Source organism: Lithobates pipiens, unplaced genomic scaffold (genome assembly GCF_037356315.1).
Source record: "Lithobates pipiens isolate NorthernLeopardFrog02 unplaced genomic scaffold, aLitPip1_a1.2 Scaffold_8, whole genome shotgun sequence".
In the NCBI taxonomy this organism is placed as follows: Eukaryota; Metazoa; Chordata; class Amphibia; order Anura; family Ranidae; genus Lithobates; species Lithobates pipiens.
This window is the reverse complement of record NW_027507903.1, coordinates 559,366,513-559,380,366: the sequence shown is the minus strand read 5'-3', so window position 1 is coordinate 559,380,366 and position 13,854 is coordinate 559,366,513. Positions and strand designations below refer to the sequence as shown.

General features: G+C 44.0%; 1 protein-coding gene across 6 annotated transcripts in view; it reads right to left on the bottom strand.

Annotated features, from left to right (window-relative positions):
- LOC143960961 (patatin-like phospholipase domain-containing protein 6) overlaps positions 1-13,854 on the bottom strand; it is a 121,254-nt gene that overhangs the window by 66,858 nt on the left and 40,542 nt on the right. For all 6 annotated transcript variants that reach the window (XM_077470023.1, XM_077470026.1, XM_077470025.1 and 3 more), the window contains exons 5-7: positions 10,879-10,916; positions 10,656-10,796; positions 6,169-6,328 (exon numbers count right to left, since the gene is read on the bottom strand). In XM_077470023.1, coding sequence (XP_077326149.1) covers positions 6,169-6,328; positions 10,656-10,796; positions 10,879-10,916 — 339 coding nt within the window. The remainder of the gene's footprint in view (positions 1-6,168; positions 6,329-10,655; positions 10,797-10,878; positions 10,917-13,854) is intronic.

The following is a 13,854-nucleotide window of genomic DNA, read 5'->3' as shown; positions in this document are numbered from 1 at the left end:
GCTAATCACTCACACACAACCTACTTGGTCCACAAAGGTCCTTATAAGGACTGGTAAGGTATAGGGTACTACAGTACATAGGGTTGAGTGAGGTACAGTCTGCCATTCTATAAGGACTGGTATAGGTCCACAATACATAGGGTTGAGGTGCACTACTGCTGACCGCTGCCCTATACTGCAGCAGTCCTTCATTGGTATAGGGACTGAGAGTTTTGTCACAGGGTCATTTAAAAAATGACAGGCAGAGGAAGAGGCAGGCCCTTCTGCAGGGGTGGTAGGGGTAGGACAGGAGCAACAGGCTTGAGCCAAAGTGGGAAGTTGCAGAAGGTGCGTTCAATTACTTTAAAGGACGCACCAGACTTGGTTGAGTGGCTCGCTCAGCTTTACTCTTCTGCACCCTCCTCATCCTCTCGATCTGCACCCTCTTCTTCACTCTCTGCTATGTGCACCCCCAAAGACACTACCACCAACAACACCACCACCACCACATACCTTCCACTTGAGTCACAGGAATTATTTTCCGATCCATATCAAGACATTTCTGATGCGCAGCCACTCTTGGTATTGGATCAGGAAGAGGAGGCAGCAACAACCGCTACTCAGCAGTCTGACGACAGTACCCAGATTAGCCCAAGGAGGAGGTTGGTTCCCGGTGTTGCTGCCTACTCCGAGATCTCTACTTATAGCGGTGGGGAAGGTGACGTTGATGATGACGTGTCTAGTGATGTCACGTGGGTGCCCACAAGAGAGGAAGAGGAGGGGAGTTCAGAGGGAGATATGGACCAGCAGATAGGGAGGAGAAGCAGGAATAACTTACATTGCACAGGAGGGACAAAGCAGACTGCAAATGTATCAGGAGCGAGTCATCGACCATGTACGGTCACATCTGGCGCTCCCAGGACACCGGCACATGGCTCCACAGTGTGGGCTTTTTTTAACGAGACCGGCCGGCTCGAATCTGCTATGTGACTTGTTTAAACAACATCTCTGTAAGTGCGCAATCTGTCTTTTATTTTGATTAAAAATCATTTGGGTTTTATACTATTGCGAGTTTTATTTTTTATGAAAACCGGTGAGAGGGAGTTTGTCTGGAGGCTGGGAGAAGTAACGGGTTCCTGCATCCTCTTGTATCCACTTGCGAATACCCTGGACTGGGGGAATCAGTCACTTGCGCTGCATGGTTTTCTGTAATAAGGAACCATACATCTTTGGTAAGCGGCAGTAATATCTATGGTGGAGGTTGTGCACTGTTCACACTAATTCCGGATGGTTTTGCTGTCACCATATCACCGTGGAGTTTTTGGAAATAGATATTCTTTTTAAGGACTTTATGGACACTTTAACACTTTTTATAATCTTTTTATCACTTATAATTATGTTTTATTAATATATCAAGTCAATTGGTTATTTGGAAAAATATCCCTTTTTTCTCTTTGTTCATTGTTCACACTGCATCAGAGTAATCCATTATCATTTATGGTGTTTTCACGAACAATATTGATGTATATTTGCTATCTTCATTGATACAGCACAAATTACTTTCATGTGATTTAATTTTTTTTACACAGGATTGACTAATTATTAAGTAATTTTTCGGAGTTTTCCACATTGGTGTAATTTTGTTTATAGTAATAATTTTTATTTTTTTAGCGCAACCCACTCTTCTTTCTTTTTTTAACGTGTCCGCTGCTGACAATAGCGGTGCCATCTGCAATCTTTGCAGTCAACGCATTAGTCGCGGTATGCCCAACACTCACCTAGGGATGACCGCCTTAAGAAGGCACATGAGCAGCCATCACCGAGCCGAGTGGGAGCAACAGAACACACAAAGCCAGACTGCAGGCTCTCACCGTCCAGCCTCGTCTTCTACTTCTCCTTCTCCTCTTTCCTCACAATTGTCCTCCACTCCACCTTCCATCACGCCAAGCTCACGATTTTCTGCAAAAAGGCAGGCTTCCGTGGGCCTAATGTTCGAGCGTAAAAAAATGATGACGCCGTATAACCCTCTTGCCCAACGGTTGACGGCTGGCTTGTCAGAACTCATAGCCCGCCAACTACTGCCATATAAACTGGTGGACTCGGAGGCCTTTTGCAAATTTGTGGCCATTGGAACACCACAATGTAAGGTCCCAGGAAGGAAGTATTTCTCAGAGAAGGGCATCCCAGAGCTATATGACCATGTTCAGCGGCAAGTGAATGTATCTCTGGCACACAGTGTCAGTGCCAAGATACATCTGACCACAGACGCGTGGTCTAGCAAACACGGGCAGGGAAGGTATATCACTTTTACTGCCCACTGGGTGAACCTTCTGATGGTCGTCAAGCATGTAACCCATGGCACCCGTGTAGATTTGGTTTTACTGCCACGGATTGCATGCAGGGCTAACTCTTCTTCTCCTCCTCCTCCTACTCCATCCCCTCCCACTCCTCCTCAGCTGACTCCTCCTTTTCCGCTGCTAGCGTCTCTTCCGCTGCGCCGCCCAAGCTCCCCAGAACCTATTCGACATGCCAGGTGAGACGTTGCCATGCCGTGCTGCGTCTGTTGTGCCTGGAAGCCAAGAGCCACACTGGCCCGGCACTCCTTTCAGCTTTGCGTTCACAGGCAGATCAGTGGCTAACACCGCTCAATTTGACAGTTGGTAAAGTGGTGTGTGACAACGGTGCCAATCTGCTTAGCGCATTGAAACAGGGCAAAATCACGCACGTGCCATGCATGGCACACGTCTTAAACTTGGTCGTGCAGCAATTTCTTGTCAAATACCCTGGGGTCCAGGACATCTTGCGGCAGGCAAGGAAAATCTCGGCCCATTTCAAAAGATCTTACACGGCCATGGCTCGCCTTGCTGACATTCAGCGACGACACAATCTGCCGGTCAGACGTCTTATTTGCGATTGCCCGGCGCAATGGAACTCAACCTTCTATATGCTTGATAGGCTGCTCCAGCAGAAACGTGCAGTTAACGTCTACCTGTATGAACTCTGCGGCAGAACCGGTTCTGGGGAGCTGGGTTTTTTTCACCGCTCCAGTGGCTGCTCATGCGCGACGCATGCAGACTTCTGTGGGCATTTGAGGAGATCACCACACTGGTCAGTCGCAGCCATGGCGCCATCAGTGACATGGTACCTTATGCCTTCTTTATGGAGCGTGCATTGCGTCGTGTCATTGATTAAGCTGTGGAGGAGCAGGAGCGGGAAGATGAGGAAGTCGCAATGCTGGATGAATTCCCAGGGGGGGCTACTCTATCTGAGACAAGTGAACAACAGGAGTCTGAAGAGGAGTCAGAGGAGGATGGTGCCGGGGAGGATGAGGAGGAGCAAGAAGAGCATGCTTTAAACCTTTCTGGGATCCCTGTTGTGCGTGGATGGGGAGAGGAGAATGAAGAGGACGACATTATCCTGGATGATGAGCAGTAGCCAGGCCACCACACCGCTTCCACTTTAGTGCAAATGGGGGCCTTCATGCTCCAGTGTTTTAATAGAGACCCCCGTATAAAAAGCATAAGGGTCAAGGACCAGTACTGGGTGGCAACGTACTTAGACCCCCGGTACAAACACAAAATGGCGGAAATGTTACCGCCGTCACAGAGGGCTGTCAGAAAGGCACTTCCAGGCCTTGCTTCGAGAAATGCTGCCATTCTTTCAGCCGACCCATCGACAGGTGTCATCCGGATCCAGCATCAGGGAACGCCTAGACCGTCAGGTGTCCGACTACATCGGGTTAACGGCCGATGTGGACGCTCTGAGGAGTGCTGACTTACTCCTGGGGCTGCTTATTATGAGGGGCTCCCACCATCCCTGTGCTATGCTGACATCCTCCTGGGGCTGCTTATTATGAGGGGCTCCCACCATCCCTGTGCTATGCTGACATCCTCCTAGGGCTGCTTATTATGAGGGGCTCCCACCATCCCTGTACTATGCTGACATCCTCCTGGGGCTGCTTATTATGATCCCCTGAAGAAGTCACGTGATTTACATAACGCGTAGGGAGCGGTCGTGACGCGATACCGGAAGTGAAATAAGACTGGCAGAAGACGCCAGTACACCATTTTTCTTTATGCGCTGTCTCATTTCTTAAATGTGAGAGTCCGATTTTATTTGTAATTGATTTAACTTCATTCTTTTAATAAATAGTACACTATCAGAGCCCCTTTCCTCTCCCTATGTTTTTCTTCTGAGCGGCACTTATCAGTGGAAATCGCCACCGCAGTCACTATCAGTTAATACAGGGATGAATGGCCCCCTGGTGGCCTAGCATGGATATTTATGATGTTCCAGTCAGCTATTACTGAAGACCCCCTGGTGGCTAAAGATAAAACGGAGGCTGTTTGGTTTGCTTGATGTGCCTGCTTTTAAAGATCTGAGGTGAGAGTTCTGGGAGCCCAGAGTTTCCCATTTTCATAGGAGCACCTTTACCTGCTGTTTCTTTGAAATATCGTTTGAACACATCTGACGCCATTGAATGATTATTCTGGGATTTATTTATGGACTGTTTTTTATTTATTAATATTTTTTAAGCACGTAGCACTTTTATTAGTATTTTGTTTGCGCAGGACCATTTTATATCTATAGCTGTCACTTTGGTATTGTGTGTAATATCATTAGGTCCAGCTGTAATACATTAGCACTTTATTGCACATTTACACGTATACATTTTTTTCAAGTGCATTTTATTTATTCGCACATTTATGTACTGTTCTCTATGAGGTATATTATTACCCTTCCTTTTATTCATATATTTTTTCACTTTGAAATAGTAGCGCGAAGGCTCTGTTCACTTTTACAACTCAATATTGAACCCTATGGATTAAGACTGGGATGCCATTAAATTTCATGTGCATGCAAAGGCGAACGTCCCAATACTTTTGGTAATATAGTGTATACTGAATACATTTCTAAACGTACCAGTTTACCCAATATTGGCATTGTGTTTAAACCCAGTATGCAAGCATTTGGCATTTTTTCTGGCAGAGAAGGGACTATCCAAAGGTCAGTTGCTTTACCTGGTTAGTTATCATGAACATGCAAAAATATGTGAATCAAGAATTTCTGCTTTTAATGAAATGATTTCTACAATGTATAAAGGTGTGTACAGCACTCTACAACAGGTTAAATAAAGAAACTAGTTTTTAGGTTTATAATGCAGGAGAAAAGGTTTATAATTAAGTAGAAAAAAAAAGCAAGAAGCTGAATGGTTATGATTAGGGATGAGCTTCAAGTTCGAGTTGAACATTGCCTGTGCGCCTGTTCACCGAACAGCGAACAATTTGGGGTGTTCGCGGCAAATTCGAAAAGCCACGGAACACCCTCTACAAATCTATGGGAGAAATCTAAAGTGCTAATTTTAAAGGCTTATATGAAAGTTATTGTCATAAAAAGTGTTTGGGGATCTGGGTCCCATGTATCAATGCAAAAAAAAGTTTTAAAAACGCCTGTTTTTTCGGGAGCAGTGATTTTAATAATGCCTAAAGTGAAACAATAAAAGTGTAATATTCCTTTAAATTTGGTACCTGGGGGGTGTCTATAGTATGTCTATAAAGGGGCGCATGTTTAGGCGCGTGCTTAGAACTGTCCCTGCACAAAGTGTCATTTCTGCAGGAAAAAAAGTCATTTAAAAGCACTCGCGGCTATAATGAATTGTCGGCTACCCGTAATACAGAGAACAGTCATTGAAAGTCATTGATTAAAAAAAAAAAGAGCGTGTGGGGTTTCCCCAAATTCAAGGCCATTCAGGTCTGATATGGATATTAACGGGAATCCCGCTTCAAATTAAAAAAAATAATGACGTGGGGTTCCCCCCAAATATCCATACCAGACCCTTCAGGTCTGGTATGGATTTTAAGGGGAACTCCACGCCATTTTTTTTTTTAAAAATGGTGTGGAGTTCCCCAAGCTTTTTTTCCCGATAGAAATTGGTTCCATCCTAAATATTTAGAACATCTTCTCTTTCTAGGTCCGTCAGAATTTTCGACTTAAAAAGTCCGATGGGGCATACACACGATCGGAATATATAATGAAAAGCTCCCGTCTGGCTTTTTCTGTCAGAAATTCGTGTGTACAACACTTTTACTTAGGATGCCATTTATGTTCTGTTTTTTTGGTCACTGGAAGCATCACAATTATTCACGATGTGAAACACAAAGACAAAACAAAGACAAAACAAAACCTTACAGGATCAGTCAGGGAGAGTTCCAGCTTCCCCTGAAGGACGATGTAAATACTTGAATCGGGCTGTCCAGGGCAGAATACCACACCTCCCGGGTCATAGTGTTCATATACCACATACTGACAAAGTTCCAGGAACAGAGGCCTCTCAAAGTGACCGAGTACTCTAATGAAGACAGAGGAGATAGAACAAAATGGTTTTACTTTGGACTATGGACACCAGATGGCTGAATACAGTAGAAGGCTGGCTACTTTGGTCCAGTACCATTATTGGTGGATATACTGTACCTATACTCTTGGAATACTAATTGGCTATCTATACCATACCAATCCCCTTCTCCAGTCTACCTCTATAATGTCCCTGCGCTTAACCCTGGAGAACAAGTGGGGCATCTTTCATATGCAGAACTCTGTGCTTGAATTTATTAAGTACCAATAGTTAATTTAAAAAAAAAAGTTAAATGTACAATAATGACTAGCACATTACTCATGGCCCTTGTTTGATTGCAGATTTGTTGCTTTTCTCCTCCCTTCCAAAGAAGCAGGCAGCACCAACAAAACGCATTGAGAAACACAGCCCTTTGTATATTCCAATATTGACTCAGGACCTCTATCTGAGGCTGAGAATTCTATTGCGACAACAATCTTACTCTGTATTGTTAAGCATTTTATATCGTTCCATATATGTGGTACCAAGAGGGCATAACACCATGAGGGAATTATAAATACACCTGTAGAAAATATAGTTCACAGTAGGTATTTTAACTGTAGTTATGTCTGTAGCCAAGTCCCGAGCCTCTCTGGGCCTAATGGTGACCTCCAGAGTTAGGGACAGATGACATCCTTCTGTGTAGAGTGGGTTACGAGGCATGGTGGGTGCAATGTAAGTAGATTAATGGTTGCCAGACACTTCTTGAATGCAAAGAGATTTATTTTCTCTTAAACAGAACTGTGGGATAGAGGATTAGGGCCAGGACACCCTTTAGTAGTTGCAATGTTAATTGGCAGACTCAGAGACTTCTATAGGTAAACAGCCATGCAGGGAAAGGCACCACATCTGCATGTGTAGGCACGCTGTCTCCTATGGCAACAATCTTGAACAGTTTCTAACAAAGGTTGCAACAAACTCTTTCACGTCCTCCACAATCTCTTTTTTAGATCTTCACTCAACTGAGCTCCCAGTCTATCACCTAGACCCGCTGATCCGCTGCCACTGGATCTCCTGAGCTCTTCCAATCTTCTCACTGAGTATCTTCCTCAAGCGTCACCCCCACGTTCCTGCTGGGTCCCTAGCTTGGCACTCACAGATACTCCTTAACCACTTCAGCCCCGGAAGAATTTACCCCCTTCCCAACCAGAGCACTTTTTGCGATTCGGCACAGCGTCGCTTTAACTGACAATTTTGCAGTAGTGTAACGTGGCTCCCAAACAAAATTGACGTCCATTTTCTCCCCACAAATAGAGCTTTCCTTTGGTCTTATTTGATTGTCTCTGCGGTTTTTATTTTTGCGCTATAAACAAAAAAAGAGCGACAATTTTGAAAAAAACACATTATTTTTTACTTTTTGCTATAATAAATATCCCCCAAAAATATATAAAAAAAATGTTTTTTTTTCCTCAGTTTAGGTTGATATGTATTCTTCTACATATGTTTGGTAAAAAAAAAAATCTCAATATGCGATTATTGATTGGTTGGCGCAAAAGTTATAGCGTTTACAAAATAGGGGATAGTTTTATGGCATTTTTATTAATAATTTTTTTTTGAAATGGTGGCGATCAGCGATTTTTATCGTGACTGCGGCATTATGGAGGACACATCAGACATTTTTGACACATTTTTGGGACCATTGTCATTTTTACAGCAAAAATGCACTGATTCATGCGTAAATGACACTGGCAGTGAAGAGGTTAACCACTAGGTGGCATTGTAGGGGTTCGGTGTGTCCAAGGGGCAGGTTTCTAACTGTGGGGGGCGTGGCTTTGTGTGACACGTCACTATCTCTGCTTTGATCACAGGGAGCAGAGATCAGTGACACTGTCACTAGGCAGAACAGGGAGATGCTTGTTTACATTAGCCCCGTGAGGCGATCGTGGGTATCCCCCACAGAGTAAGAGTCTGCGGGACCCGTGACCCGACTCACGGAGTCTTCCGTGGGTGCGAGCGTGTCCGCTGGCTGCCTCTTAAAGGGCAATGTACAGGTACGTGATTCTGCCTGTACGAGCCCTTCTGCCGACGTATATCGGTGTGAGGTGGTCGACAATTGGTTAAGTGTCACGCCACTGGTCTGTTTGGTCTCTGGCTTGGCACACAAGACTGCTCTGCAAGTGTCACCTCCGCTGGCTGCATACCTGGCTTGACACCTGCTGAAGTTTCCCAATTCTTCACCGTCCCCAGTTGGTGAGAATACTGCTCTGATACTTGCTTCAGCTACTCATGGTGGTCTCTGCTAATAAGGTGAATGGCCCCTTAGTGGCGACAGCTTCCCCTCTACCTCCGACCACAACAGGTTCTCCAGCCGGCAGAACCGTTACTTTTGGTTGGACTGCAAGCCACAGTCCCAACCTTGCGCTGCTGGATGGGCCCTCAGACAGCCTAGCAGCCAGATATCCCGGGATAGGCCTCAGGCACTGGCCTAGCAGCCCGGGGCAATACAACACACGTCCACCCAGACTGCCATCCAGGTGACACAGAGCCCAGATCGCCTGACCTCACCCAAATATATAGGCTCTCCCAGAAGGCCAAGAGACCCAAGAAAATCCCTGCCCATTGGCTGAGACACCCCATCTATTCCTAAGAGAGAAGTGCAGCAATTTCAGAATTAGGGTGGACTCAAATGATCTCCTATCAATTGGCCAAGCAGCTATACTTAGCAAGTAAATTTACTAGCAACCCTGCCTAAACATCAGAGTACTATATCTCTGTAGTGTTTTTATAAATCAACTTTTGTTCTTAATACGTAAAAATATTTGCAGTGCTAAAACAATATTTGTAAAATTCCATGAAGTGCTGGTGTTCATTGTAAATCATATGACTGAGCGCTCCATAGTGGTGGGAGCTAAGAGCATCCCGCTGGGAACAGAGCAGGGGGTAGAGCAGAGGCTTCCAGGAACTTCGATCACTCCATATCTAATGCACTGCCAGGCCGCTCACCTCTCATCACACCACCTGGATGAGGACAGTCCCCACGCTGACAGCAGGAGGCGAGCCACAACTACCAGCAAAAAAATGAGCACACACTGCACTGTAATGCCGCTCTAGGTGCGTGACCGACTCTCCCATGTTGTGAACTTAAACCCAGGATGCTATACAGCTGGTCGAGATTCAGTAACATGCACAAAACGCATTTCCTTTTAAGTTCCTGTCATACCGGTGATGTGATTTTAATGCTTCAACAAAGATACAAAGGACTGCAGAAATATTCCAGATTTGTGCATGTTACTATACCAGCAAGGTGTATCCAAAGAAACTTTCTTTGCTAGGGGTACAACACTTACTCAGCTGCAGCATTGTCACCATTTCTTGCATCCTAATGAGTTGGACGACAAGCAGTCATTCCAATAAACTAAGGCTGCACATTCTGCCATAGTCACCGCAGTAAAGTCTGATGCTCAGCCACTGCTGGAGCATCCGCACATTCATGGAAGATCCTGCAGAGTCAGTCTACAGGGTTTGCATAGTCCAGTAAAGGATACATGACCAAAGTATCCTTTGGTAAGGGGAAAACTGTATTTTTGTAACCAAAATTTAAATACAGTCCTGTCCTACTTCCAATGTTCTATAAAATTTGTATTCTTTTGTGAAGTTTAATTCTCATTTAATACATACATATTGAAAACCTAAAGGAGGTTGTGCCAGGTACAGAAACCTTGCAGAGAGAGCCGCATTCATATCCCTATATTAACAGCTTGGTCATGGTGGGCTTTGGACCTTGTACCTTTTTAGGTATATAACATTAAAAAAAATGTTAACAATGCATACACTTTATATGGTCTGAGTGCTCTTTGCCATAAGTGTAAAAAGAAAATAGAAATAAATGAAAAGCAACCCCCATAATTCAAAATACAAAAAGGTTGTGGGTCTCAATTGTTGCCCCTGGCTACACAAAAGATAATTCTTCTAAAGCTTATTTAGAAGACAATCAAATAAATATGACTTCTATCGACTATCTATGAATTGTCCTCTAGATAGTTTTGTAGAGTTTAATCCACTAACTGGGGATCTCTCCTAGCATGAGGTGCCTAAGGACCTCCAGATAACACATCAGTGGAAAATATGCATATAATATTCAATAATATACTTTACGAAGTAAAACTTTTGCCATCCTAGGGAAAACCACCTTGGGAGAACTGGAGGGCGTCATGTACCACTCCAAGGGCTAACAAATGGACAATACTGCCCTACCATGGTTCTTCCTGTATAAGACATGTCAGAACATGTCTCTTAAAAGAAAATAACACAGTTAAACAGGACTTCAGAGTGCTGTAAGCCTCACCGGACACTCTGCAGCATGTAGAACACCTCTGGGGGCAGATCAGGGGTCTCCACCTCAGATTGGGGTCTGAGAAGAGAATCTGGCGCTACTTCTGAGTGATGTGCCGGGGCCACTGGAGGTTCCCATCCGCCTCTTCGAATCCTGAAAAACAAAACATTCCATAGAAATGCATTACACCAACATCCTACCAACTCTTGTATCCCTCTGTGGCTCACCACCTCACCTCTGCTTTAAACTCAGAACCTTCTTCCTCTTTTTAATCTGTAAACACATTGAGACACTGTTAAATTATGCAAGTGACATGTATTTATTCAAAATGACCAACAAACATACAGTATATTTATATTAAGCTAAAGATAAAATCACTCAAATAAAATATAACATATTTGCAGGGTAATGAGAATTTCAGGTCTCATGAGATTTCAAAATTAATGGAAATGAGTAGTGTATGACCTCTAAAATGTCTATATTTTGTAGTAAATTACATTATTTTGTATTGCACATATACATCAGAAACAAATACTGAATCATATTTCTGCATTATTTATAATGATAATTTAAAGAGAACCTGGCAAAACTGGTTTCCAGATTGAGCACTAAAGTCTTATGCCTCGTTCACATGATCGGACATTCCCGACAACAAAACTGTGGATTTTTGTTCGAAAGGGTGTTGGCTCCAACTTGTCTTGCATATACACGGTCACACAAATGTTGGCCAACAATTACAAGCATAGTGACGTACAAGACGTAAGGCGAGCCAATGTGATATCTCCATTACGAACGCTAGAAAGTCCAACAACAAATGTCCGATGGAGCATACACATGGTCGGATTTTCCGCCAATAAGCTCACATCCAACATTTCCCATGGGAAAATCCGATCGTATGTACGTGACTTCAGACTGGTCAATGTGTCTCTATGAAGCCCCATGGATCCTAGGTCCAGGTTGCACATTGGAACACAACTTCTGCACAAGTTAAGATGAAGGTGGTTAAGCCCACCCCCTGCCACTCAGTTGACAAAGCCTGCCAGGGGTGTCAAACTGGCGGTCCTCCAGCTGTTGTGGAACTACAAGTCACATCATGCCCCTGCCTGTGAAAGTCAAGTTTTTAACTGCGAGCCCTGCAATGCCTTATAGGACTGTAGTTCCGCAGCAGCTGGAGGGCCGCCCGTTTGACACCTGTGTGTCTAGAACAAACATTGGAAAGATAAATAACAGAAGGAGGGGCTTATCATCGACTTGGGCAGAAGTCATGTCCCCATGTGCCACCTGGGCATAAAAACCAATTGGCTTCACAGGGATTGATTTAAAGATTAATTGGTACTTAAAGAGGAGGTCCAGCCCCATAATTCCCCCCCCCCCCCACGAAAATTTTAGTCAGAAGTTACAAATACTGCAGCTGCTGACTTTTAATATATGGACACTTACCTGTCCAGGGAGCCGGCGATGTCGGCACCCCAGCTGATCTTCGGATCGGCTGTCGGGTGCAGCTGCCGCCATTCCTGGTAAAGGAACCTGGCAGTGAAGTCTTTTGACTTCCCAGCCGGTCCGCTAATGCGCATAAGTGAAGCGCGTTGCAGTTTCTAATTGGTCCGGAGGCAGAAGAAGGAAGAGGGGGCCGAACTTCCAAGGGCAGTGCCACGGCCCTATCTCCCGGAAGTTGGAACAGGTACCTATCAAAAACAGGTACCTGTACCACAATTTATGGTATGCTACATTTCCATATGGTTAGGACTGGAACCCTGGGAAAACTTGGTTTGCACAAGTGCCACAACAAGGAAACCTATTGCACATGCACAATATTAATGCTTTAATGGGAATTGGAGGAGTTGTGCATGTAGGTATTAAGTGTCTACTTATGGTAAAGTTTGATGTTTGGTTGGTGGGTTCCAGTCTAAGCATGTAAATAAAGTATAATACCAGAAGTCTGCCTGTTATCTGTGGCTTTGGGTCTAGCCCTATGTGACATATCTGAAGCTACTGACATAACCCCTTCCTGTTCCTGTAGACTAAATCCATAATAAGTCTTTACTCAGAGATAGCTTTGAGGATTGTGGGTTGCAAAAATGCAGTTTTGTGCTTATTTCAGGCTTCCATCCAAACCTTAGCAAATCTGCTGTGTTAAATTAAAGGTTCTCATAATGATAAGGAGATAGTGACATAAGCAATAGACAGGACTTCATTAATATTTTTACAACTGTACTTGTCCAATAAAAATATCAAAAGGATAAATGTATGTAGATGATTTTCAAGATCTCCTATTTATGCCCATTCTAAGCCACATAGTGGGCTGTGTTTACCAGCTAGATGCTTAGGTCATTGTTCCTTAAGAATCAGAGAAAATGGATGAAGAATTAAAGTGGATGTAAAGCCTCACATATACCCAGTGAAGTGAACAGGCTCAGATGATACACAGGGATGAAACAAATCTCCCTACATAGGTTTTACATGTATATGCTGTCTTCAGCTTGCTATATTCTTTAGAAAGTGCACATAGTGTTAGAGATTTTTTCACTGTGTGACATCTGATTGTTGGAAAGGCATACACCCCCACTCCACATAGACAAAGGAAGGAAGGAATGTGCAGAGCTGTGCTGTGAGAAGCAAGCTCTATGCTAATCTATTTATAGTACTAACCCCAACACAAATTTTAGGCTGGTTTTATCTCAGGATAACTTGTCAGAAGTTATTATGCAGGTAACAGAGGAACGAAACAATTAATAAATGACAGTTTGCTACAATGTAAAGTAGGGAGTGTACAGCTTGTATAACAGTGTAAATTTGCTGTCCCCTCAAAATAATTCAACACACAGCCATTGATGTCTAAACCGCTGGCAACAAAAGTGAGTACATAAATTGGGCCCAATTAGCCCCCCCCCCCCCCGGTGTCATGTGACTCGTTAGTGTTACAAGGTCTTCAGTGTGAATGGGGAGCAGGTGTGTTAAATTTGGTGTTATCGCTCTCACTCTCTCATACTGGTCACTGGAAGTTCAACATGGTACCTCATGGCAAAGAACTCTCTGAGGATCTGAAAAAAAAGAATTGTTGCTGTACATAAAGATGGCCTAGGCTAGAAGATTGTCAAGATCCTGAAACTGAGCTGCAGCACGGTGGTCAAGACCATAGAACAGTTTAACAGGACAGGTTCCTCTCAGAACAGGCCTCGCCATGGTTGACCAAAGAAGTTGAGTGCACGTG